We start from the raw sequence: 26304 nt of genomic DNA, 5'->3' as shown, positions 1-26304 counted from the left end.
GAACTCAGTATTATATCCGACTAATCATACTTTATAATGGTTAAAAAACAAAGTAAAAAGATTTTCCTCGATGGGCCGGCATTCGCAAACGATGACACCACCATCAGCCCTTAATTGATAAGTCCATGGGTGACGGGATAAAATAAGATGTGTAATTTCATATTGCCTATCACCTATCACCTAAGTTACTTTGTATATACTGCTTCTAGTTACACGATAGCGATCTCAGCTCCCAATAACGTGTGACCCAACAGAAGGGATTGTGGAAGGACACGTACATTTTTCATTAACACCTGCCCTGATTACCCCTCCGTTGAGCTACTATACGGGGAACGTTGATCGCCAGTCTGTTGTCAGATCGTTAATAAATTTTAATTTAAAATTGGTTGCCGGGCGATGGTGTTAGTGAGAGACGTTAAGTTGGGTGAACATTGGTACACAAATATAATAATATAGCAGTTTATCTCTAAGTTAAAATCACTATTTGTTAAAGTATACAAACAGTTCCATTCAAAAGAACAAAGTCCGAGAGCAGAGAGCAGATTTGGAGACTATACACGCACATAAATCAAGAGGCCTGCATATAATGAACATATGCGGGGTTTAAATTTGGTATTAGTAATTTTAGGGTTCGACCGAAAATGTTGGTCGGTTGGTTAATAGGGAGCAGTCACTGTCATTAGAATTATCAGATTAGGAGCAACAATTAGAATCAAATTGGACATAATGTGTATTGTGGCCCAGAAATCAGTGAAACATAGAATGGCAGTAAAATGCTAGCGCGCCTTGTTATGCGCGCTAACATACTTAGCGCGCATAACTTACATAACTATTCCTATTAGACACAGACACATCTATCCTATCAAAGATGTCATATGAAATTTAAACTATCTTATTTGATGTTTTTCGACAGCTGTCCCACATATAATACTTGTAAATGAATAGTGAAGATGGTTTAGAAAATTTCGAAAGGAAAAGTGTACTTGTATAGGCTGTGGACTGGTAACCTGTTTTGCTGCATGCTTATTCGACCTCGTTTTAAACTTTTCTAGGTGAGCTTCTTTAATGACCTCCAAACAGAATTCTTATACATTTTTTTCTGTGTTTTAAAGAGGAGGTCAAGTCGGTTATTGCTAATACAACCCCATACAGATAATCCAAACCCAGTGTGCGATTCAAATAGAGTTTGATATAGATCCTTAAAGTACTCCTTTAGGACAAGTTTGTCGTATTCTTCACAGATTTCCTACTTCCTATTTCAGTTGCTTTGACCTCGTGATAATGATAATAGAATGATAATATAAGTGCGGAAACCCTCACATACCATACGATTTTCCATGTGATGCATTGTTTAATTCACTTGCCACTTGCTACTTGCATTGAGCTTCTTGAACTACAGTTATTGAGCAATCTAAGGATCATTTAGAAGAGATTCCATAGACAAAATTTTGGGATAGGCCTATGAAATTGCTTCCTTCGGTTTTGAAAATTTTTGACCTATTTTTTGACGATTTTTCTACTAAAAAACCTGGAAAGTTTGAGGCTGATTGCTCCATAGAAGAAGATTTCTAGACTCGATTTTCAATAAGTGTGAATGAAAATCATAATACAATTACTAATAAGTGCTGACCTTTGACCGGCACGCTGTAGCAATAAATTCGGCTAAGAAAAATATTGAGCAATGGTATCAAAAGCAGCTGATGGATATTACTGCCTTTTATTAGAAACAGCTTAAAAGTAGAGAAAATTTCCATGAGGACTCATCAAATTTAAACCATAGTAGAATAGTTTCTTGAATGAGTTAAATGTTTTTTTTTGCCTTATTACAAAATATTAGAATGTAAATAATGCTGTGTTACATGTCACTTTAAGTCTGTTCTCCATCCACGATAATATTACAAATAAGTTTATATGCAGCTAGATTTTATTTTATCTCAACATTCATGTGTATAGTATATAGCATTATTAATTATGTTTCAACCAAGTATTAATTTTAGCTTTTAAAAGCAACATGTCTAACGAAACAGGATCATTTGCTAAAGAATTGGATGTAACTATGGAGGGACAGGAGTCATCAGGAAAGGTTAATATCAATTTATTCATTTTCTATGAGGTGCACAATGATTTCTCCATGTTTTATTTCTGGGATATTATTGCCATAATATACTATACTATGCATTTTAGGTATTAGCCTACTTAGGGAGATAATTTGATAGATTTTTTCCGTTCACCCTTTTGTAAAAAGGCAATAGTGAAAGGTTACGAATGGACGTTTTTGCAGAAAAACGTGGATTTTGGAGATAGCGGTAGGTGGGTCTGAATATGTTGTCATCTGTCCTTCCGTCCGTTACCATGACAACCAGCGTGCAGTACAGCGCGCGAGGATTGCTTGCGGAGATGTGATGTATAGATAGCCTGTGGTCAATGAATGCGCGGCGCGACTGTGTTTCAATGTACTTAACGGTGTAATGTATAGTATTAATTAATGATTAGGTTATAAGCGGGCCAAGCCCAATTTGTACGTGGCATGCGTAGTATAGTGTACTGATGTGTATGAATATTATTATTATGAAGTGAGCTGATTGGAGCTTATATTTATAGTTATAGTGAACGGAAATCTAGCGTCTGCCAAAACGAAACAACGGGCGCAATTCTTGTTCATTCTGAACTGGTTGCAAATAAAAATGATTATATCATCGGTTCTTTAATATTATCTGAAGTAGCCTGAGCTGTCTTATATAATAATTTGAAACAAAATGGAAATAATGTTAAGATTATGTTACAATATTATGTTCTTCACAGACGTACAAGCTGGAGGAGGTGTCCAAACACTGCGATGCTGAAAATATATGGATGGCAATTCACAATAAAGTATACGATGTCACCAAATTCCTTGAAGAGGTGGGTTAGGAATCTGCCTAGATTCTCAGATTTCTGTTATGATTAGTAACTATTTATATTCAGTATTCCTTTATAGTTTGTATCTAGTTTGTTTATTTGTGCCCTCTCAGCATCCTGGTGGCGTAGAAGTTATGCTGGAACATGCAGGATCGGAGGCTACCTATGCTTTCGAGGATGTCGGACACTCCTTAGACGCAAGAGATCTGCTTGCTCAATACTATATTGGAGATGTTCATGATGTAAGTTATGGTTTAATCACTGTTTGGGATGAATTCCCTTTCATTAGAGATCATTCCCTTGAACTTTTTATAATTCTGTTATAATTTGAATTCTAGCGAGAAATTAATCTGAATAAATTTGTCAGGGAAAAATGCACAAACGTATGAAAATAAAAATAAACTCTATTATCATTCTTATATTGTGTTTCATTTCATTTCATCATGTATTTTTGAACTAAATTTAACATCACTTTAAATATCTAATCAATTTTACTAAGTTTTGCATCATACCCTACTTAGTGCACGTTAAAAATCATAATCCTGATTTATGATGCTGATATCGTTTATCATTGCAGGACGATCGTACAGAAAAAGGAGCGGTGAGTTCTGTGTCTGACTCTTTTCTATCTTCTTACTGTAGAAATTCCAAGATAATAGTGATGACTGATGATAATGTGTAGTGACTAAATTAAAGACGAATTTGCTCTGAAATTTTGTCACAAATTGATATTCAGAACTTCGCTGAGAAATTCCTCTTGCGACCTATCATTACATTTATTTTCAGACAGCAGAAAGTGACGACAAAGGGTGTGTTATCTTATAAGTGATCAGATATTTAAATAAGTTCATCTTAATTAGTTGTTATAGTTGCATTCACTTTACCTTTTTATAAACGGCTTAGTGGCTTAGTGGCTCAGTTGGTTAATCCGCCTGGTATTGCTTGAGGTACCAGGTTCGATTCCCGACTCTGTCACTAGCCGTGGGGTGAGCGTCGTCGACGCTCAGCTAAGGATCCTGAGTGGTCTATGCAGCCCCCCGGTCCACTCAGCCAAATACTCGAGAAATCGGGTGTGAGGGTTAAATGAGGAGCTGCCCATTGCAGCAAAGTCTCGGGCGAAGAAAGTATGGTACACACTACCTTAATGTATAATTGAATCCTTCGGCTTCCTGTAATTGGCTGGTTACACATTTGTGTAACAATGTGGCTGTTGGAATGTCCGAAGTAAAATAAGTGTTGAGATTAATAAATCAGATCAAACTAATGGTAAATTTGCACGTGACCCAGTGCATGACGGATCCATCTATCACATGAATGTATGCGCTATAAAAACATATTATAATTAGATATTATAACTTTATGTATGCCCAAATACAGTGAGAGTGGGGTTAGTGTCGAACTGTAGGATCAAGTTCATCTTGAAATACATCCTAAGATATTTCTATTTAGATTGGCTTTGCATATTAATGGTTTGTTGGATGTACGTAATTCAATAGCCATTAACTGTGAGACTTTATTCGGGATGTTTGTGAGATCATATTATATCGTGTATTCTTGTACTGTAAACCTGAAATATAACAAAATAAAGGAATGAGTAGTATTAAATATTACCGAGAACTAAGCTTTGTTACTTTGGATTACACACACTTAGGGGTCGTTCACATATTACGTAATCAATATTTTAGCCTTTTCCCCCCTCCCCCCTCCGTAATCAACCTTAATCAAGACCCACCCCCTCCCCCTCCTGGCAGCAAAATTACGTAATCGTGGCCTGACCCCCGCCCCCCCCCCCCCCCCCCCTTTGACACTTTTCTCTACGTTTCATGGTACCCTGATAATTATGAGTGCCAGATATCATTGTTATGATATCCGTGGGGGGGGGGGGGGGGGGGGTGATCAGGTACCAAGTGCTGTACGTGACGTCGACTAAGTGCAACTTTGGAATTTACAAAAAAGATGCAACCACCCAACGATTCTGACCTTATGATCGAGCTGACCTTATGATCGAGCCGACCTTATTACGTAAATGCGGCACTGTGGCACTTGTGGCACTATCATGCGGCACTTGCGGCACTAACATGTGGCACTTGCGGCACTCACATGTGGCACTTGCGGCACTATCTCATGTAACATGCAGCACTTGCGGCACTCACATGTGGCACTTGCGGCACTATCTTATGTAACATGCGGCACTTGCGGCACTAACATGTGGCACTTGCGGCACTATCAGATTATGTAACATGCGGCACTAACATGTGGCACTTGCAGCACTATCATTTGTAACATGTGGCACTTTTGGCACTAAAATGCGCACTTTCGGAACTGAATTATATGTAATTACATTATACAAAATGAAACGACCGGTTGAGTCAGACAAATGTTTCAATCATGATACAAAACCATGATATCATCAGTGACAACTGAGGTATAGGAACTAAAATCAAAATTACAAAGCTAAATTTTAACATAAACATTCACTCGTGAAACAATACTAGGGGTTAGATATTTTTTAGATATCATTGAGCATAAGCAGTGATACAACGTATCTCGGGATGATCCGCAGAGTCTCGACTAGTTTCGGCTTACCGCCATCAACAGGATCGATGAATCATCTAGCGGGAAATTTGAAATCAATTATCAATAAACAACATTCCGAAAGTATAAAAGTAAAATTCAAAAGAAAAAGTCAGTAGGAAAATGTACGAAGTAGGTAATGTAAATAAGGTAACTACTGTGAAAGCATGGAGTGGGCCAAAACAACTACAAAACGTGCAGAGTAAGACTGAACTGAGATAGGAAGTTAAAAGGAGGAAACACGTTCGCAAGCAAAAAGTACACTTTACTGCTAATAACCTAAGAGAGAGTGTGTGTAAGTGTAAAGGGTAAAAATAGCCAAACATCGGACCTAATTCCCGGTAACTTTGCTCCTATTTAACCCAATAATCCTCGCTTTAAATTTCTCGATATAAATATCTTCAAACATGTTAAGTTCCTCTCTACTACATTGTTTAATAATACCCAAATTAAAATTGCTTAATTTCTCAGGAAGTTTGTCTTGGTGCATTTCAGATATGTGCATGGAAAGGGCCGATTTAGTGTAACAACCTGGTTTAAAAGCTGCCCTGTGGCTGTTCATTCGTGTGCTTAAAGTCAACCAGGTTTGGCCGAAATAAAAGCCACTATCGCACAGTTTACATTGGGCTACATAAATCACGTTTTCATTACTACAGTTAAGCCGCATGTCAATTCTGATAATCTGTTTGTTAACTGTCAAAGTACCATTTGCTGTTCCACTAGTTAGCTTGCATGTAAGACAGCGAGGTCTATTGCAAGCTTGTGATGTTATGTCCGCCGTATTGATGGAGTTGGGTGCTGAGTCAGCAGGTGTTGTCGCAAATCTCCGCCTCTTGAACATTTCAACTGCGATGTTGTTGTCCCTTCTGTGAGCTATTGTTATGGATACCTGCTTACCAATGATATGCTCAATAGTTTGTTTCTTATCTTCAAGGAAGCTCCTGATTTCGTTGAGTTCCTTGCAGTACTGTGTTGAGAGGATCAAGTTGCAGTGTTCACTATTTGGCATAGACTCATTGGTATTCTCCCTCGGTGTAAGGCGTTGATCCCGGTTAACCAGACTAGCTTTGGTTAATGCTGCCTTAAGTTCTGCATCCCTGTATCCGCTTTTCTTGAAGTCTCCCATAATCTCTTGTGCTGCTTCCATAAAAGTGTCCTCATCTGAGCATATGGTTTTTGTTCTTAGAAGTTGTGAGTAAGGAACGCTTTTGAAGACATGAGGAGGATGGTGACTGTTCCTCTGTAGAAAAGATCTGTTATCAGTAGGTTTCTTGAACAGAGAGGTAGCCAGAGTTACTGGTGTGTCGTGTTCTGGATCTGTTATCCTGACCTTAACATCCAAGAAGCTTAGCTCTCTACCTCCATCCCCTGTGAACTCTATCCCGTAAGTTGATGACTCACTGTTGAGTTTAGAGACGAAATCCTCAAATTCCTCTTTCGTACCTCTCCATATACCGAAAATGTCGTCGATATACCTTTTCCATAATCTGATGAGTACATCCCACTCTGGTATTTTAGATTTGAGATGTAGTTTGAGAAATTTGAGGAATGTGTCAGCCAAAGGTCTAGATATGGAGCCGCCTGTTGGTACTCCTTTGATGGCTTTGAAATACATGCCTCTGTACTCTAGAGTAGAGTTTTGAAGACAGAATTCGATGCATGGGAGTATGCCGCTTCTGATTTCAGGGGTTAGGGTTCTATCCTCTTCCAGTGCTGCTTTGACTGACTGTAGAACGATGGTCTGGTCCATGCTCGGGTAAAGGGCTTTCACGTCTAGAGTATAGAGTAATTCGCCTTCTTCTATTCCGACTTCTTTTATTTGGTGTAGGAAATCGTTTGTATCCTTGATGTATTCATCACTAGCATAGTTACGTGAAACTTGGCCGAAGTGGTGAGCAAGGAATTGTTCAAGCCTGGTTGTTGGAGATTGGGTAAGAGCGTGTACTAATCTTGATGGGGGAATGGTCCTGTCTAGGATTTGTTGGGGGTCTAGTTTGTGGATCTTGAATAGTGGGTATGGTATTCCTGTCCTTGTCTTAAAACAGGTTTTTCTCATTTTCCCTCCTCTTTCTGTGTACCCTGTAATGGTTTCTAAAATCTTGTTTTTGAAAGAGCCGTTATTGATTAGATTTTCAATAAGCAACTTCTGGTTTTTAAGAATTCCATCATTAGGGTCTTCTGGTAGACTGCTGTAACCATCTGATTTGCTAAGTTCAGCTCTTATAGCTTTATCCACATCCTGGGGGTTCATCACAAGGACACTTCCTCCTTTATCAGCTCTTGTGAAAACCAATTTACCAAGGCGCATCATGCTCTTACACCAGTTTTGGCCTCTAGTTTCCGCTTTTGTCAGGTTGGGGGTGGGTCTGCTCAGTACTATTGTATCTACAAGTTGTTTCATTTCTGTTTTCAGTTCTTCGATTCCTGGTTGTTGAAATGGGGGCCAACCTGTGCGCTTGATGTAGAGTGCTTTAGGAAATAGATCTGTAGGTACGGTGTCTTGCTCTTCCCGATTTTCCTCATCGTTGTTCGTGTTATGATGTGCTCTCCATGCTATATTTCTTATCAGCTCCCTGGTATCGTAGTGCAGTTTGTCCCTATCCGGTTTTCTGGAACTGACGAAACCTGTGCCTTTGGCAAGGAACAGCTTCGCTTCTGGTGGTAGGGTGATGTCTGAAAAGTTTATGACCATGTTGGAGTCATCTATAGTTTTCAGTCTAGCAGCCAAACGTTCCTTCTTTTCAGCTGCTTTACGATGTTTGTAGTGTTTCCGGCATCGTTTTTTATACGCCTGCTGGCTAGCAGAACGTTCGGTTCTTTTCTGATAAAGAGGCTGATCAGTAGGTGAAATAGGAGTATCACTCTTATTCTTAAATTTTACCGAGTGTTTCTTTACGAGTTTTTGGTGGGTGGTCGACTGGGTTTTATCCATGCTCCTTTTAAGTTGTATTATCTGCTGTTCTGATAAAACTTCTGTAGCTTGTTCAAGCATTTGATTTTCAACACCCCGTATTCTCGTGATATCACGGTTGGCCTCAGCGATTCCAAGATTGATAGCTGTTCTCCTAGTCTCTTTTAGAGCTTCTTCCATCTGTTGAGTTAGATATATGAGTCATTAGATTATAAAAGGAATTTCCGTTTATGGCGGCATTTTGTGAGGATTTCCGTCCTGGAGTTAAGTAAGTGTGGGTCAGAGGGTCGAAGTAAGATTTCTACTTCGATCCTCTGACCCACACTTACTTAACTCCAGAACGGAAATCCTCACAAAATGCCGCCATAAACGGAAATTCCTTTTATAATCTAATGACTCATATATCTAACCCCTAGTATTGTTTCACGAGTGAATGTATATGTTAAAATTTAGCTTTGTAATTTTGATTTTAGTTCCTATACCTCAGTTGTCACTGATGATATCATGGTTTTGTATCATGATTGAAACAGTTGTCTGACTCAACCGGTCGTTTCATTTTGTATCTAGCTCTCGGCTTGCCGATTGAGCACTGTAAGCAGACGACGCCACCCACAATTATGTAATTACATTATTATATATATGTGACACTACAGCACTGTTATGTGGTACATTATCATATCATAATACTTTTGATATGTGCCGCATTTACCTTATAAGGTTGTCTGGAATGTCGACAAGCTTGCACTTTTTGACATATTGCTCAGGTGGATAACTGCGGCCCTCTTCAAACAGAATCAATTTAATAGCTCTCTTTTGGAGACTTTCTAATTTATCACTAAGTTGTTTATTACAAGGGCGCCAGATCATGGAACAATTCTCGAATTGGTTACGAACAAGGGAAAGGCAAAGGGCCCGGCAACGTTTCTGATCAATGACAATATGGCCATTTCTTCTAACCATACAGAAGAAATGGCCATATTGTTGGCAGGCCTTAGTATAAATTCTTTCGCACTGACTATTCCAACTTAGCTTAGGAGTGATATCGACTCCAAGATATTTTTCTAACTCTACATACATACAAAAGAGGAGAGCCATCAAGATTATATGCGAATGGATGAGATAAGGATGGTTTCCCTGAAACAACAAGTACTTTACATTTTGCTGGATGGAATCGCATTTTGTTTCTTAGTGCTCAATCAGAAAGATACTGATAGTCTATATCCATTTGCAAATTAGCATTATCAGAAGATGAATGTATTTTACGCCAGATTTTTGTATCATCGGCATACAAAACAATATCAGTATCATCCGAAAGGCCAAGGGGAATATCATTGATAAACAATACAAAGAGTAAGGGACCAAGAATAGAGCCCTGGGGGACACCAGAATTAACTGAAAGGGTAGATGACATCTCATTACCAATAACCACTCTTTGGTAACGGCCTTGAAGGTAATTGGTAAGGAATTTGAGAATTGTACCATCGATGTTATATAAGGTCTTTAGCTTAATGAAGCAGAAGAAGGATATCATGATTTACAGAATCAAATGCATTAGCAAAATAACAATACACAACATGATTTATAATGTTTTCGTTTAGAGACAATGCCAGGCTATCACAAAAATCAACCATATTGGTTGTGCATGACTTGTGCTCTAGAAACCATGCTGCCTGGGATCAAGAAGGGTACTTGTCAAAGAAAGCAGTTTACGTTTAACAATGCGCTCAAAAACTTTCATGACATAACTATTTCTTAACTAAAAATAAACCTGCTGAACGACTTCCAATGAGCCTTAATGCTTAATGCCTGAAAAACGGTATAGAACGTATAAAAGGCATGCTTGCCAGCACTGTGATAGACGCTTTGGTAGTCAATTATTGCCTACATTCAAGTGTCCGTAGAATCAGAAGCTTTAAAGTTACAGCCATTTCGGACCACAGGTCTTAATCTTGAAGATAATTGTTTAGACTTTACATTATATCAAAAAATAATATAACCTTATCATTACCACTTCATGACGTCATTAAATTAATCCATTTTTAAAACTTGATTTTTGACAAAGTAACAACTTTTCAAATCGATTTAACACCATGATTAAGGAGTGATTTTATTCAAAATTTGAGGGCATAGTGAAGTAGATAATTGTTTCAGCATTCTGAAAATCGCCAAACAAGATGTTTGGCTTTAAATGATAAAAGAAAAAACAACAAAATTTAAAACCCCCAGGTAAAAAATAGAAGCCCGGGGTTTGGGGTTTTATAGTGTTGTATCAAGTTAGTCCGTAACACGAACGGCAGGGGCAGTAGGGAAAAATGAAACAGTAAATGAAAGGGGAAAAAAAAAAAAAAAAGTAATAAAAATAAACTTCAACAGAAAAAATTTAAGAAAAAAAATAATGACAGGGGAAACCCAAAAAGGCGCCTGAAAAAAATAAATTTGAGAAATTATTTAAGTGAATTGAACCCCAACAACGGAACGGGGAAAAAATTTAGCTAAACTATAATATTGGGGTAAGATTAAATAAAAGATTCCCCTGGGGTTTTCCCAAATCTTAAATTTTATGGTATTCATGGGAATCAGTTTTGCCCCGTACCAATTAGTGAATTAAATTAAAAGTTAAAATCGGGAAATTGGTTTGAAAACTGAAAAAACAAATTGGGGTTCTTTATGCTATTTACGACTTAACCGAAACATTTAATTGTTTCATTTTAAAAAGAATTGGGCCCCCTTGTTTTGTTGGCGGACGCTAATTATTTCCATTTATAAAATTTTAAAGTAAACCCCAATCCTATTAATTTTTTGATAAAAATTTTGATAATTTTATGATAAAATAGGGGGGAAAACACATAAATTCAGTTAAATTGGTAGAATTAATTGATGTAATTCAAGAAATTATCAGAAAAGGTAAATAATCGGTACAAAATAAATACCCTCCCACGTACAAATTGGGGTATTCCCTAATAGTAATATTATCCCAAAACATTTTTAATTAAAAAAAGTCGCGGCCCCCCCATTTGATCAAGGATATTAAATAATTGACAATTTGGGGGAATTTTTTTTGATGGAAAAAAGGGAAAAGGAACACGACAAAATTTAAAACCCACCGGGCCCACTTTTCCCCAAAATCCCGTTTTTTGAAAAAACCCCAAGTAACCTTTACTTTTGTTTTTTTCAAAAGGTGAAAAGGAAAAAAAACCTTAAATTTTAAGTTTAAAAAAAAAACACTAAAATTTGAAAGGTTTGTATTAAAGTTTGCCCCCCTTTTCCACCCCTTTTCTTGTTTTCCCCTTCCCCCTTTTGCATTTGGCAAAGGAAAAGGACCTTTATCTGCAGCGAGAGCAAAAGCAGTGTTATAAGGACGATGGGAAAAAAACAACCGGGCCCCCCTTTCCCTCCTTATATAATGGGGGGGTGATCCCTAAGGCAAAGTATTTTGTTCCAAAATAGTTATCGAGAGTGTAACATATGTTCAAGGCAGGATCCCCCACAACTTAGAAAGAAGTTGGGTTAAAATCCTACCCAGGCTTTCCTGTGGAGATTTTAAAAGGCAAAAATTTTATGTATACCCAAAGGGTTCACCCCTAGTTTTAAAAACCATCTTTTTTAAACGGGGGGGCGGAAGGGAAGGTGCGAAGTTTAAGAGCCCCTAAAAAGAGTTTGGCCCCCAGTATGGGCACAGAGAATTATGTTGATGTTTGATATGAACTTTTGATTAGGGGGGAACGAAGGGGGGGTAAGGAGCCCCTTTAAAAATTATCAAGCAAAGAGCAACCCCCGTTTTTGGGGGTTCGGCCAACAAAGTTGGCGGGCAGTTTTTATACATGTTTATTGTGGCCACTTCCCTTTTGAAAAGGAAGCGAAGTTGGGGGGAATGTTTTGGGAAAACGAAAAAGAAAAAAATTTCCCTCCAAAAAGGTAAGTAGGAGGGGAACCCCCCAACCCACGACATTTCCCCCCATAGTACACGGGGGGGGCCTTAAAAAATTTTGTAGAAATTTTTGAAAAATCGCGACCCCAAAAATTAGGTGTGTGCTCAGTAAAGACAAAAGCCAAGGATATTCGGAAAAAAGGGAGTGTTAAATTGCACAAAAGAATTGTATTATTGCCCCCATAGAGGATTTTTAAAAAACCCCCTTTCCCCAAATGAGATGAATTTATAAAATCAGACAATCAAAACACGGGTTAGTATTTAAAAGATTTGGAAGGGGTTTGTGTTTTTAAAATCCATGATATTTAATGATTCCGGATAAATCCGTAATAAGCTAAATAGGACAAATGAAAAAATGTTTTGGGGGAAACGCGAGTTCAGGGGTCATTTATCAGGTATAATTTAAAAAATTATTGGATAAATTTCAATCCTAAATTGAAACATAGATAGAAGTTCGACAGATATATACGGGGGGGGGCCAAAAAGTCATGGCATACTTTTTTAAAGCCCCCCGAGTTTAATTTGAAGTGTTCTTTGGATGATAGAAAACCCGGGTTTGAGGATTGTGAAATTTTAAAATTGAAATTTAGAAAGCCCCTTCAAAATTTAAAAAATATAAATAATTTTTCTGAAAAGCGAACGCCCAATTTTTTTCAAGAGGGGAGTATTAAAAGTTTCATTGTTGAAAACATGAGGCAAAAAAGATTAGAAAGATGAAGTTATCAAGCATTTTATGTACTTTAACAAAAATTTACTTGGGGATTATGTGCCCCTGACTCGACACCCTTTAAATTGGGGGACCCCTTTAAAAATTTTTTGTTTTTTGGAGAATTTCTTTAAAACTTTAACGCAACAAATTGAAAGAGATTTAAGCAAAAAATTTATTGAATAAATAATATTCCCCCGAATAGTTTCTATTCAAATAAAGTTTTAGTTAAAGTTGCTGCTTAATTTGTTGAAATTAAAAGTGTAAAAGGAATTCCCAAAAAAAAAATAAGTTCAAAGCGATATAAATATAGCCCCCCTTTAAAACCTTTAAAAATTCCCCTAATGTTTTCGGGGGGGTTTAAAGGGTTATAATTGGGGGGGGGCCAAAATAGTTGGATAGTTGCCCTTAAAGTTTTGGGGTAGTGGATAAGAAAATTTTTGAAATTTTGTTTGGATTCGAATTACGTTGTCCCTTAAAAAAATTTGAACGTAGCTTCTAGATGACCGGTTGAGCAAAGAGGTTTTTTTCATAGTGTATATGATTGGTTTACCTAATCACGGAATACAAGGAATACAAGGAATACAAGGAATACAAATTTAAAATCTTAAGCTACAATAGTAACTGTTAAGATAATAACAATATCATAGATTTGAATTTATTATATTAATATAACTTAAACTAAAGTGAAACATAAAGATTTTGACAAAAAATATTTTGTTTACAATCGCCTTGGTAATGCTGTAATGTTTGAGCCAGGCCACTTTGCACTCGTTGTTGCGCGAAAAGAACAAAAGCGCTGGTACAGTGATTTTCAGTGTTCATGTACTGGCCAGAGAGTCGACGAATTTCTTGCGGTTGTTAAAACACGTCGTAGTGGCAAATCTAGCAACGACTCTCGTGAGGTGGACTTGACTTTCATTCGTGATTAATTCAATGATTTCACTGTTGTTGCTGATGAATTTGAGCACGTTTTGCTCCAGGGATGACAGTGTAAACAGAACAAGATGACGCAGATGGTTTGATTGAATTTGATATGATTGATTGGATTTGTCTAGGACTTTTCGCCTCGATGCAGCGTTAAGATCACAATGGTTAAGGAAGTGATCTCATTCTCAATAATACCAGAACCTAAGACTATATTGCACCAGGAGCATATTTCGCTCATCGCGAGGAGTTTGATTATATCGGCCAAGTTCAATTTCGAGTCGATGTGCACTTATCCGCAGTCTTGTGATATTAGCACGGTCTGCATATTTAATGACACTGTCTAGGTAATACTCTTTGTTAAATTTGGATTTTAGGTCACAATAGAATTCTAATTTCCGAGAAGTGGTTGATACAGGACCCCCAATATTCTCTAAAGCTACTTTTCAAGTTTTAGTAATGACGTGTGGTGTGAATATTTACTCCTGATGGGTTGTGTTGATTGCGGAGGAATTCGTTTCTTGAAACCGTTGTGAATAAGAAAGTCCTCTTTTGGTGGTTTTGCGATACTCGGGTTACTTTCGAAATTGACTTGGAGTGATTGTTTTTGAGTGTGCGGTAGGCTGTGACATGATCGGTAGAGAAACATGGGTCTAGCGCGAGGACATGCTCCAAACCTCTGTACCAGTCCAATTTCATGTTCATCTGTTCTTTGAAAGCTAAGGATACAAGGGAGTTATCTTTGAGATTTTTCAAGCGTTGGGTATATTTGAGAGTGAGGTTAATACATTCATAGATTAATGGGTAGCGGCCTGAATCACCCCAGACGCCTGCGTTACTGGTTTTACGATTTACACCCAGTGGACCATTTAAGAAAGTGAAGGTGAACTTTTTCGCTGTTCAGAAGACTAATTTTCTGAGGATACTAGTTTGAAATTTCTTTTTTGTGGTCGGGATCCATATTGAGATCGACTTGTTTTGTTATGTGTTTTATGATAGCATATTAGGTGTGTAAATAGGCGCTCCGTAAGAACGATAGGTTTAATAAGAGCGTCAAAGAGTGTTGTTAGAGAACGGAATGATGATTTGGATTTGTTTACTGAGCTTTTCATGCCATAAAGTGCACGCATGGCTTTCTTTTTGAGCTCAGTTCGGGCATTGTGAATGTGCCGGATTTGTGTATTTCGATTCCTAGATAACAGTATGACTCGACTTCTTCTAACAATGATTACCTATTTGAGGGGAACCGGCTGATAATTATCGAAGCGGGAATTAAATTTCATGAGTTTAGTTTTATCTGCATTAATTTCGACGCCCCATTCCAAGCAGAAATTGTTCAAGCATCGAGTTGCTTTTGGAGGTTTTGGGGTCCAGTGCCAAGAGTATCAGATCATCTGCCCATAGTAAGTGACTGATAAGTTGGTTCATTAGTTTTGGACAGTTATCAAATTCTAGTCGAGGGGAAAGATCTCTAATGTATATTTTAAAAGATCAGGGGAAAGTGGATGACCCTGTTCAGTTCCTTTATTGATATCAAATTTTTCGCTGACAAATCCAGATAGCTTTATCTGGCCAGTGGAATTTTTATACATATGTTTAAGACATTAAATGTTTTGCCAGTGATACCTAGTTTAGCTAACTTTAAGAAAAGAGCTTCACGGCAAACAGAGTCGAAAGCTTTCCGGAAGTCCACGAAAACAGCATAGACGGGAACCTTGAGCTTTTTGTATTTAGACGTAATGGTGTTGAGTGTGAGTATGTGGTCATATGTTTGAGCTCCTTTAGCGAAGCCAAGTTGATTTATGGGGTCCGGGTTGTATTCATTTTTGAACTTGGATTATCCTGTTTAGCATAATGGTCGAGAATAGTTTCCCGATTGTACTACTCACAGCAATTGCTCTGTAATTGTCGGGATTATCTTTGTCGCCTTTTTTGTGTAGGGGTGTTATAATGCTGTTGTTCCACGGGTAAGTTCCAGTGTCCAAACAGCGGTTAAATACTTTGCAAAGGAGTTGTGTATTTGTTGTGGACAAGGTCTTCAGTATTTCATTGCATATCATATCCTCCGAGGAACTTTTGCCGTTTTTGAGTGAGAGAGCGCAGTAGATATTTCGTCCACAGAGATCTGGCCATTGAGTATTGATTGTGGCAGGGGATGGTTGGCAATTATTGTTAATTGCCTCTGCATTTTGAAGCATTTCTTCCTTATTCTCTACAGTTATGGTGCTATGTGCATTGGCATAAAGTTTACCAAAGAATTTTTGAAAGTTGTCCATGTCATGGCAATCAAATTTGTCACTCTTCCTTTAAATTTTTTCAGTTTTTTGAATTGTTTCCAGTTTAGAATTTTACCAGATTCGGATATCTGTATTCAGTTTGTCAAGATATTTGTTTTGGTACGGTCAATTAAACTTTTGTACGTATTTTTTACTTGGTAAAAATTTTTCGAAGATAATCGCTATTGGGGAAATCAGAAACAATTTGAGCTGCACGAGCACAGGATATTTTAGCTTCTCTAGTGGCTTGTGTGAACCAGGGTTGTTTATTTATGGATCCCTTTTTGGTTATTTTGGATGTTTGGTCTTTTGGAGACATTTGTCTGCTATTTGTTCAAGTGAACTGTGATATCTTCGTTCAATTGTATGTACCTAGGATATCTTCGGGATAATGTGTTTCTAAGAGGGTTTTGGAACATTCTTCCACAAGTGGGTCCATCATTGTATCCCGTAAGCTTGAAAGGCTATCAGGATTTATTTTGAACGAAGTGGGGCTCGAGCGTAAGTTTCATGGAGTGCCTTTTGTGTTTACAAGAATGTTGGAAGGAGAGAAGTTGAGTGCCAGGAGTAGTGGTTTATGATCAGAAAAGCAAGTGAACGGCTGGATTGTCATATGACATACATACTTACTGCAGTTTGGTGATATAATAAAGTAGTCCACAACGCTGGCACCGCTGGTCTGGATACAAGTGAAGTCACCATATGAGTCTCCTAAAGTTCTCCCATTGAGAATATGGAGTTCATTATTGACAAGCATTTCTAGAAAGGGTCTTTTGTAATTGTTCGACTTTTGTCCTTTGAGTTCCTGGTTGGGAGTTCTTGGGGGGTGTAGTTTCTGGCAGGGGAATGAAGCTCTCGTAGCCACATTTCTCTCCTTTGATGAAGTCAATGTCATGGCCGATACGCGAGTTGAAGTCACCACAGGTAATAACATCGCCTTTACTTAGAAGAACATTAAGAAATTGGTCCAGTTCACGGATGGTGTCAAAGCCCGAAATATCTGAGTTTTTAGAGGAAGTGTTAGCTGGCTTAATGTATGAGTTAACAATAAATATATCATTATCTACGCCAAAGTAATTTTTTTCAAGTTTACAGGCAACAACATCTTCAATTGTGGATTTTTCAAGTTTACGCCTTTGGCTATTTCGTTTTTGGACCATGATGCATACGCCACCATGTTTTTGTCCCGGCGGGTTTTATTGAAGGACCTGAAGCCCGAGTGTTTGACCGGTTGTCTTATTTCTTGAAGGCAGACAAAAGGAAACTTGTCAAAGACGGCACAAAATTGAGGGTCATCAAACTTAGATCCAAAATTTGTATTTGTTCATGTTGATTGGATGTTCCAGCTTATAATTTTGGATTGTAAATTCATAGTATTTTTCAAGAGGTTGGGTTGGTGGTTTGAAGACTAAAATTTAGAATGGAAGCTCAAACTCTCTGAAGATCTTGTCGAGGGTGTCTCTCATGGTGTTGGTGATTGCATGCATTCCTCTGTCTGACAGATGGAGATTATCGCGGAAGTACATCGAGTTCTGCTTGGGAGTGGACTGCGTGTTAATGAAGAACTTATCATTTCTCTGAAGGAAAATCCTTTTTGTTTTAGGGTCCTCGTCTTGCTGCTGATTGACCAATAAGGACAGGGATCTCCTCAAGGAAAAGACGTGTCGGTTCTGATAAGTGTTTCCGTTTAGTAGGGGGCAAGAGATGACCAGTCTGGTGGTGGGAGATACTAGTTCTAACATTTCATTAAAGATCTTGAAGTTGTCGACGATTTTGGTGATGTCCTCTCCTTTGTGTATATCATTGATGCCGAGATGTACATATATTAGTTGAGGCTTCTCTGTTGCTATTTGACTCCCAATCATGTATTCTCCGGTCAGTGATTCACTACATGTAAAGTCAATTCTTTTGAAATTCAACCTATATTTCCTTAATTCCAAGCATGACTCATCGATGTGTCTCATAATTGAATCGGTAACGAGCCAAACGTTGATGGGTTGACCACTTTCGACCATGACTTTGAGGGAGGGCTTTATTGGATCGGGGAAACCAAATTTAGGAGAAGGCGAGGCTAGGTTCGGTTGTTCTCCTAACGTTGCTATTTCTTTTATCAAAGGGTCAGTTTGAATTGCAACCTCGCACATTTGGTGTGTTACAAACGCGTGGATATCTTTAATTTGTTCCCTTGTTTCATCGCAGAAGACACTATTGTAGTAGCTCCCCATGTCTTCCACCGATTTCTTCATGATGTCTACTCCATTTTGACTAAGGTCGTTCAGATCTTCCTCATTGACTGAAGGTCATCTTTCGTGCCGTTTATGTTCTCCACAAGGTCATCAATCTTACCATTGCACTCCTTATCGTTTGTGTGAACACATTTGTCTTGCTCAGATTTCGATTCTGTTGTTGCAATCACTCACTGCACTTTTCAAATCACTAATCGCATCCAAAACGTCGGTGTTGCTGGTTGGGTGAGGCGAGATGTCTTTTGGAGTTTGTTGTTTGGTCGCTTCCTGGAGAGTTGCTACATTCGCTTTGACAGAAACGATGGAATCCACAACATGCTTTAGAGAGTTCTCCACACATTTTTGAGCATTACGCACTGATCGCAATGTCATCTTTCATTTCCACGTCTTCGATTCCTCGGGGATTCACATCGTGAGAAGTTCATGCCGTGAGACATCGAGTTATTGGCTGCTGACATGGAGAGTTCCCCGATTGACATACACATTTTGTTCTGAAGTCTTGTCCGCTTTTCAGATAAAGATCCTGTAGTTGAGACTTGACTCCTTATGAGCTCCTTATCTACTGTTCCCTCATCCATCTTCCCTACAACGTGCGCTGATCGTTGATGCAAGCAGGAGTCCTCCATCTGCTTCATAATCCAGGTTCTCTGCTACAGACGTTACTCGAACAACAGTGGGGGGAGACTTGAGGAGGGGTAAGTCGTTTCTTCAGTCTGTTCCGAGGTGATGTCTGACTGGGAGTTCTTCTGCGAACCTTTGGGGGTGCTGTCAGGTTTCTGTTGGAGTTTTTTGTTCAAATATCAGGAAGTACTGTTCTTCTTCTTTTCCCCAACCTCTAGGTATCGAACGTTTGTATCTCAACTCTGTCTTGCCACTGAGTACGCACAACGTGCCAGACATAAGGGCCGCTTTGTGGGTTACTTGACTCCCAGCTTGGGTCTTGATGTACATGGGGCGTGGATCCTTCAGACCAAGTGCCAACACTGCAACTACTGGAGAGAAATTGCTGTTTTCCTGGCTAGTGTTGCCGTATGGAATGCTGTGTGAGGGGTCATTCATCGATAAATAGTGTCTTGTCAAACTTAACATCCAACTGAAAAACGTCCTCAACCGTTTTGTTGATACGATCCTGGTGGCATTTGACAAAAGAGCAAAGTTCAGACGGTTCGTCCCAGGTTTACGGATAGTTCAGACATTTTAGGGGTTGCGGTCTTCTTAAGCTTCTTTGCCCCCTTTTTTAGATCAACATCTGTCAGTTTGGTCTCCACACCATGTTTGAGGACGATTTTGTATCTTTGTTGCTTGGTGTACAGAGTTTCCCAACAGTAGCAGTGAGTTCTGCACAGAGGTTAGCATTGCTCTCAGTACTGATGTAGTCGCTTATGTAACCAAGCTTGCAGGACTTCCCTTTGTCAAGAAATATCTCACCGTCATCTCTGATCCACACTGTGCTCCGCCTGTTTGTATCACTCTTTGTCTGTGAACCTGAAAGACTTGACTCAGATCCAGGTAAGGTGACCCCGTCAACCGGTCAACTACCCCGTTAAACATTTAAATGGGAATTGTTAAGGGTGCCCAATTAAGGTGTCTTGTCACGGTGTCACATAATCACCATGTCAATTTTGTTAACGAGATACAGAAAATGCTTGATAACTTCGTCATTTCTAATCCGTTTTGCCTCATGTTTTCAGATCATATAATGCAACATTTAATACTCTACCGTCTCTGAAAAAATTAGGCGTTCAGCATGTTCAGAGAAAACAGTATATAGTTGTTTTAATATTGAATGGGCGTGGTCTAAAATATTCGAATTTTCAAATTTTGACGACGGAATCCTCGAACCAGTATTCAGTAAGTTCAGTATGCCATCTGCAAAGCAACAGCTCTCAAATATAAAACATGGTGGAGCTATTAAAGGAACAGTTAACTGAAAAATTTGTAGTCTCCAATTTGGCTAAGATTTAAATCAGCTGTGACAAACTGGTAAAGAATCGTATCGCCGAAAGAACCAACTCTCTAGCGTACGTGTAACGCGTGTTATTGCAATAATAAGCTGTGGCCTCGTGACGTCATAAAGTCCCTCAGTGCGCGCTTGCATAGCGTAATTTACATTACAAATGTTTATCATCGTCAATAAAACACGTGAAACTCACTCAAATTTTAGAATTATGACTATTACCCTAGTTCTCCAAAATCCTTATAGTTTTGGCTATCATCCTAACTAAAGGAATAGCTGATTGATGTACAGTGCTCACGTCATGATTTTTAAACAGTGATATAGGTTCTTGAACAGTGGCGGGTGAATTACGGTTAGAAAGTTTCTGCTATTACAACTTATGTCATATGTGATAATTTTGGATTGTTTCCATTGCTTAATTACACAAGCAGGGAGACTGTACCGATTATTTTTCCCAGTCCATGAAACTCTAACGAATTTAGAAAGGATACAGATAAGTAGGAGTTTGTTCAATTCCGAGAGCAATTATATTTATAGCATAGCGAAATTTCTAAGTTTAATCTGCAAGTGTCTGCCAGTACAGGAGACAAGAAGTCTGGCTACTTTACGGTCGTTCCTCTGGGACCATTAGTAGAAGTAGCTTCTATCAGAACAGTGCCGTGGGAACAGAATTCCCGCAAAAATACCCGGTCTACCAAATAGTAAAATTACTGATTGGAGGTGTGTACGGTGTGAGGTGTGTTTTGAATTAGACTTCCGGCTTACCTAGTTGTTATCCTAATTGCATTATCATCGGTGCATAACATAAATAAACTACTGGTAAGTTTAAATACCAAGTGCAAACGTGTTCAGTCGATCGACCCACTGAACAACTATAGAATTTCCAAGACCCAATTATTCTCTGGCCATATATACGGCACGATCGATTGTTAGATGGCTAAATGACCAACGTTAATCTATACAATTCTAAAACTATGAGCTAGCACTTTAATCTAAAAATACCTTTTTTATATTACTCCTGATTTTTACATTTCACGTAAAACATTGTCGCCAGAGGTTGATCATGGACACTAACAGCTTAATTTGAGATAAATGACTTATGAGTTTCTCTAAAGTTAACTCTAAAGTTGTGTAGTCCAGTCATTTATGGACATTTATGGAAATGAACCTGCAAATGTTCTAATACTCACGAAACTTTGCAGTTTGCACAGACCTTCCCGAAGTTATGATTAAACGATTTTCGTTTGGAGACATTTTTTTGACCGTGGAGAAAACCCAGGAGGGCCACGCCCATATTGACCCAATAACGTAACCGACCCCTTGCTTCTGAAGGTCGTAGAGACTTCAAAATAGGCTTGAACGAAGCCGCATATGCATGTTTATATAGGAGTTATTGAGCAACACATGGCCTAAAATCCTTACTTTTCGATAAATTCGCCAAAAACCATTTTGGGCGTGGTGCTAAGCCCATTTCGATAAGATCGTGATGGAGTCTTCAGACAGGATGCAAAAGAACCGCATTTAGCATATTAATATATGACTTACGAACAAACATATGCCTTAAAGTGCTTACTTTTTCAGTTATTGGCGAAAAACTGATTTCGGTTCCAGAAATCATGCAAAACTATGGGTATCTGGTTAATTGGGCTATGAAGGCCCTAAAGGTTTTTGAATGTGTGCAAATTGTGCAGAATGGCCATGTTTATATACAACTTATGAAGCAACATGTACCCTAAATTACTTAATTTTCGAGTTATTCGGGGGAAAAGATTGTATTATGTCCATTTTTTACCTGTAAAATACAGTCTCACGAGCTACTCTGCGCGCAAGAGGGACTTTATGACGTCATCGCCAAAATAATACAAACGCTATTTACACGCGTTAGAGAGCAGTTAGAGATTTAAGAATTTCGACTCGTTGCTTAGTTTGCTATTTGTCACAATCTGTCAAAATATGAGGATAACTTTTTTTTCAGTTAACTGGTCCTTTAAGGCCAACGTATGCCCACTGACTTTTGGCCCACCCTGTATATAATATATTATGTAGATATTTGCATATCCTATGTTTACAATTTAGTGATTGTAATTTTATCCTAACAATGATTTTAATTTTAGCCTGATGAAAGTGTAGCACACTGCAACCTCGTGTTTCCTCCTAAAAAGTAGTTTCACTTGTCCTACCTAGTCTCTACTACCGGATATTATCCCTGGAATCAGCCGGTAGCTCAATTGGTAGAGCACCAGGCGCTATGCCGGCCCATGATTTTCCGAATCGCTTACCAGTGGAAATCTAGTCAATTCAAATATCTGCTTGCTTGTTACTCATGGTCGATACAATCACAGCCCAACCAACTACTTGGTCAGACCGATTCACCTACATGTGCATACTTCATCTGGGAGCCGTCAGTTGAGCTTGCTCTCTGACTCGTGGGTTGAAAACATCGTGTAAAGTACTTCGTGAGTAGTACAGTACTTCACAACGATAACCCGCCTCCCCAACCAAATCTCTTAAATTGGAATCAATATTAGTATTACAGTATAGCCTATACACAGCAATTTTCGACGCTTACCTTATTGACAGTGCTACGGCAAAGAAAGTTGAAATTACTAATGCGATGTATAAACTACATTTCAGCAATCCTTCCTTCCATGGAGACAGTTCAATGTCACACGAAACTTGTTGTGTAATCATTCCTGAGGAGACGACGGATGTTTATCAGGCTTCTACTGTCTACACTTGTATTAGACAGGCTAGGAGTGAGGGATGCTATTAGTTCTTCGGTTTTTTGCCTCAATTGTAAGTTACAACTTTAAACGTTTTACAAACCAGGTAGATCAATTTCTGTTCCATCTGCAAAATCGCACAGGACACAAAACATCAACAAGAGCTTATCGATTCTCGTTCAAGATTTCCGTTCCTTCTGTCCTCCTGTATCGTCTAATATATCATCTCCAACAATTATGACTTCATACTCATGCTTCATCTTGTTTAAGGACGTATAAGTTACCAAGTGAAATATAGCAAATATCAAATGAAACACAATGATATACTGTTTGTTCAATCGACAATACTTTTGTAGTCTTCATGACAAAGTCTTCATTTCAGAACTGTACACTTTTACAATATGTGGATGTAAATAATAACTCCGAAGAAGTGAACGAGGAAGCCGAAGATCAAGAAAGTGATCATGCCATAATGTGATACTTAGAATATTTAAATTGTATAAATAGTTATGTGGAGGTTTTTAAGAAATTTGCGCAAAATATGCGCCAGCATGTTATACGAAATTCGGTAAAAAACCCAAAATCGCCATATAATATTCAGGTGCCTTAAAAACCATTACATGTTAAAATTGAGTTAGAAATCTGAAACTTTGCAGGGCGTCTAGACGTTAACCAAATCGACTGTAAAATTTTTTTCATGTTTCAGAAGTATCGGGAAGTGGGTTTCCTGGAACCCCTGTTTTACAACAGATTGTCGTGAAGTTAGAGCACTTTATCTTCGTGACATTATTTTCACTCTTGTTTCTACATTCTTTTGACTTGTGGTTTCCTGCACAGAAGAAACATGTTGGGTCTTTATCTTTGGCTTTGTAGTACATGGAGTTAGCCATGTGACCAAATTCCTGGCAATGATAACATTGGATGACATGAATTCGGTCTGTGACATGGTGTTCCCTAAGGTCAATATGAACATAGTCTCTGTTTTGTCTGATTGACTCTCGTACTGCTGCATTGACACGGATGACAGCCGATTTCTCTTTATCATTGAAGAAAACCACTTTAACCGCATCGTCTTTTTCAGATGAGGACTTCTGACTTCAGTATTTCATTCTTTTCCAAAAGTTTCTCTAGCAGTGCCTCCTTGTTTGTGATGTCAGAAGGAATATTCCGAATAGACAGTTTAGGGTCCAATTTATTTCCTGGTTCGGACTTTGACGATACCTTGTATTTATCTTGACTTTTAAATACTGTTTCAGCTTTCTTAAGTTGATCCTTGGTAACAAACTTGAAGGTTGCAGTATTTCCGGACACTGTATAGTTCTTCACTGGGTTGACTTTAAGGGAACCTTTCATTTCCTTTTCATCATCTTTAGTAATGGGTTCTTCAGTTTGAGTCTTCTCCACTGTGAGTGTGTGTTTTTCTGCAAGCTTAGTTTCTTCTTGTGTTTTCTTTTCTTTGGGCAGTGTTGCTACCACTGTATTCAATAAATCTGGTAGAATTGTAGGGAGTACTTCTGCTAGTACCTCTTTGAGCTGTGTCTTTATAATTTCCTTGAAATCTGGTGATTCCTGTTTAATAAAGATAACCAATGATATTGCAGTGTTTAAGTCACGTGCGCATGATATAGCTTGCTTGCGTTTGCTTGAGATCAGATACAAACTTTTGTTCCTTCCTCCTTCTCACTCGCTCTCTGCATTATACCTTCTGATAAACCTATTGCTTGCAGTTTGATGAATATCTCTGTCATCTGTCATTTGCCTTAAAGTGATACCCTTCTCGTACGCTTTTGTTATGGTTTCAATGTCATGAGAGCTATATATATTATATATGTATTATATATACATCCAAGAAAAATGTATGATTTTGTCGAGCGTGCCAAATCACTCTACAGTCGATCTTCAAAATTGTCAAAAGTTAATATCATCCGACATCCTGCCAAGTTAATAGAAAGACTGCCAAATAACAAATACCTGCGCAAATAACTTCGCAATTAAGTAGGCAGGATTATGGTTAAATTCGCAGTGGCAATGCATTGTAATGGGTGGAAAGGGCCTCATTTAAGAATGTGTACTGTCTAAGTCTTAACTGTGTAGTGTGTCGTAATTCTATGTGACTGGAAATTGACGAGAATGTGTATGGTGTAGTGTGTGAACGGAAATCCCAGAACAAGACTATTGTCCCTCGACCCTCGAGTCTCTCCCGATCGGCAACAGTTATTGTTAATACAGCAGTCAGCACTCAGCAGCTCATTGTGAAATATTAAATAATAAACGCTATAAAGGAACCAGGATGTATCAGTTATCACAATATCACATTCTTTTCAGATTCATAGGCAGCGATAGTCAGGACTCAGGCCCCACATGATCAAACATCATATATCCAAACCCGATTACTTATTCCCTACGATCTTTTTGCCTTCGGCAAGAGTAGGGAAAAAACCGTTAGGCTCATAATAATCAGGGTAATCAGGGTAGCAATGTAGCATGGACCGTGGAGAACATGTTATTGAACAATGGACCGCTTTTTTAAACGTCCTGCGGACAAATCGCCGGGACCTTCGTATAGTAAACGGTCGACCGTTTCAAAACAGGGCAATGTGACTGCTTCCGTTAAAGTGGCTGAATTTGGGAAAGCGACGTTCTACAGTTCTACGCAGACAATGGGAAGTGTAGAAAAATTATTGTTGATGGCAAAATTGAATATCATGTCATAAGCTATGTCATATCTTGTTGTTATGGAGTTATGGCCCCCCATAATCATGGGACATGAGCCGATCAAAATTGAATTTAGTTAACAAATATATATTATGAGTATGACATCTAATTTAGCACTGCATTGGACATGACAACATCGACATTTAAATAAATTAAGATGTCAAGTTTGTCGTTAGGTACTAGGCAGGGTTAGCCGTTTGGTTTTTGGCAAAAGCTTGTTAAGGGATGGGGTTGTGCCGCATATTATATAATATAAAAATATTTATATTTTTATATTATAATTTTTAAGATTATTATGTACAAAAAGGTTAAGTTCAGTCAGACTCAGAATCAGAGGCACTGTGTTTTGTAGATGACCGATGATCATTAAAGTAAATATTACAATAATGTCATTCGCAATTCGTGATAGTATGTAATTATGTTTGATATATATAATAAAAACA

At 38.4% G+C, this 26304-nt stretch overlaps 1 protein-coding gene across 1 annotated transcript in view; it reads left to right on the top strand.

The window, feature by feature from the left end:
- The first annotated feature begins 1994 nt into the window (after nt 1-1994).
- LOC134820096 (cytochrome b5-like) overlaps nt 1995-26304 on the top strand; it is a 28695-nt gene continuing 4385 nt past the window's right edge. The window contains exons 1-5 of the mRNA XM_063830319.1: nt 1995-2083; nt 2803-2901; nt 3012-3140; nt 3476-3499; nt 3685-3707. Of these exons, the coding sequence (XP_063686389.1) occupies nt 2012-2083; nt 2803-2901; nt 3012-3140; nt 3476-3499; nt 3685-3707 (347 nt within the window). The 5' untranslated portion in view covers nt 1995-2011. The remainder of the gene's footprint in view (nt 2084-2802; nt 2902-3011; nt 3141-3475; nt 3500-3684; nt 3708-26304) is intronic.

Source organism: Bolinopsis microptera, chromosome 1, assembly GCF_026151205.1.
Source record: "Bolinopsis microptera isolate Bmic1 chromosome 1, MBARI_Bmic_1.0, whole genome shotgun sequence".
NCBI classification, from domain to species: Eukaryota; Metazoa; Ctenophora; class Tentaculata; order Lobata; family Bolinopsidae; genus Bolinopsis; species Bolinopsis microptera.
The sequence above is the reverse complement of the archived record's forward strand: the minus strand, read 5'-3'. Positions and strand labels throughout refer to the sequence as shown.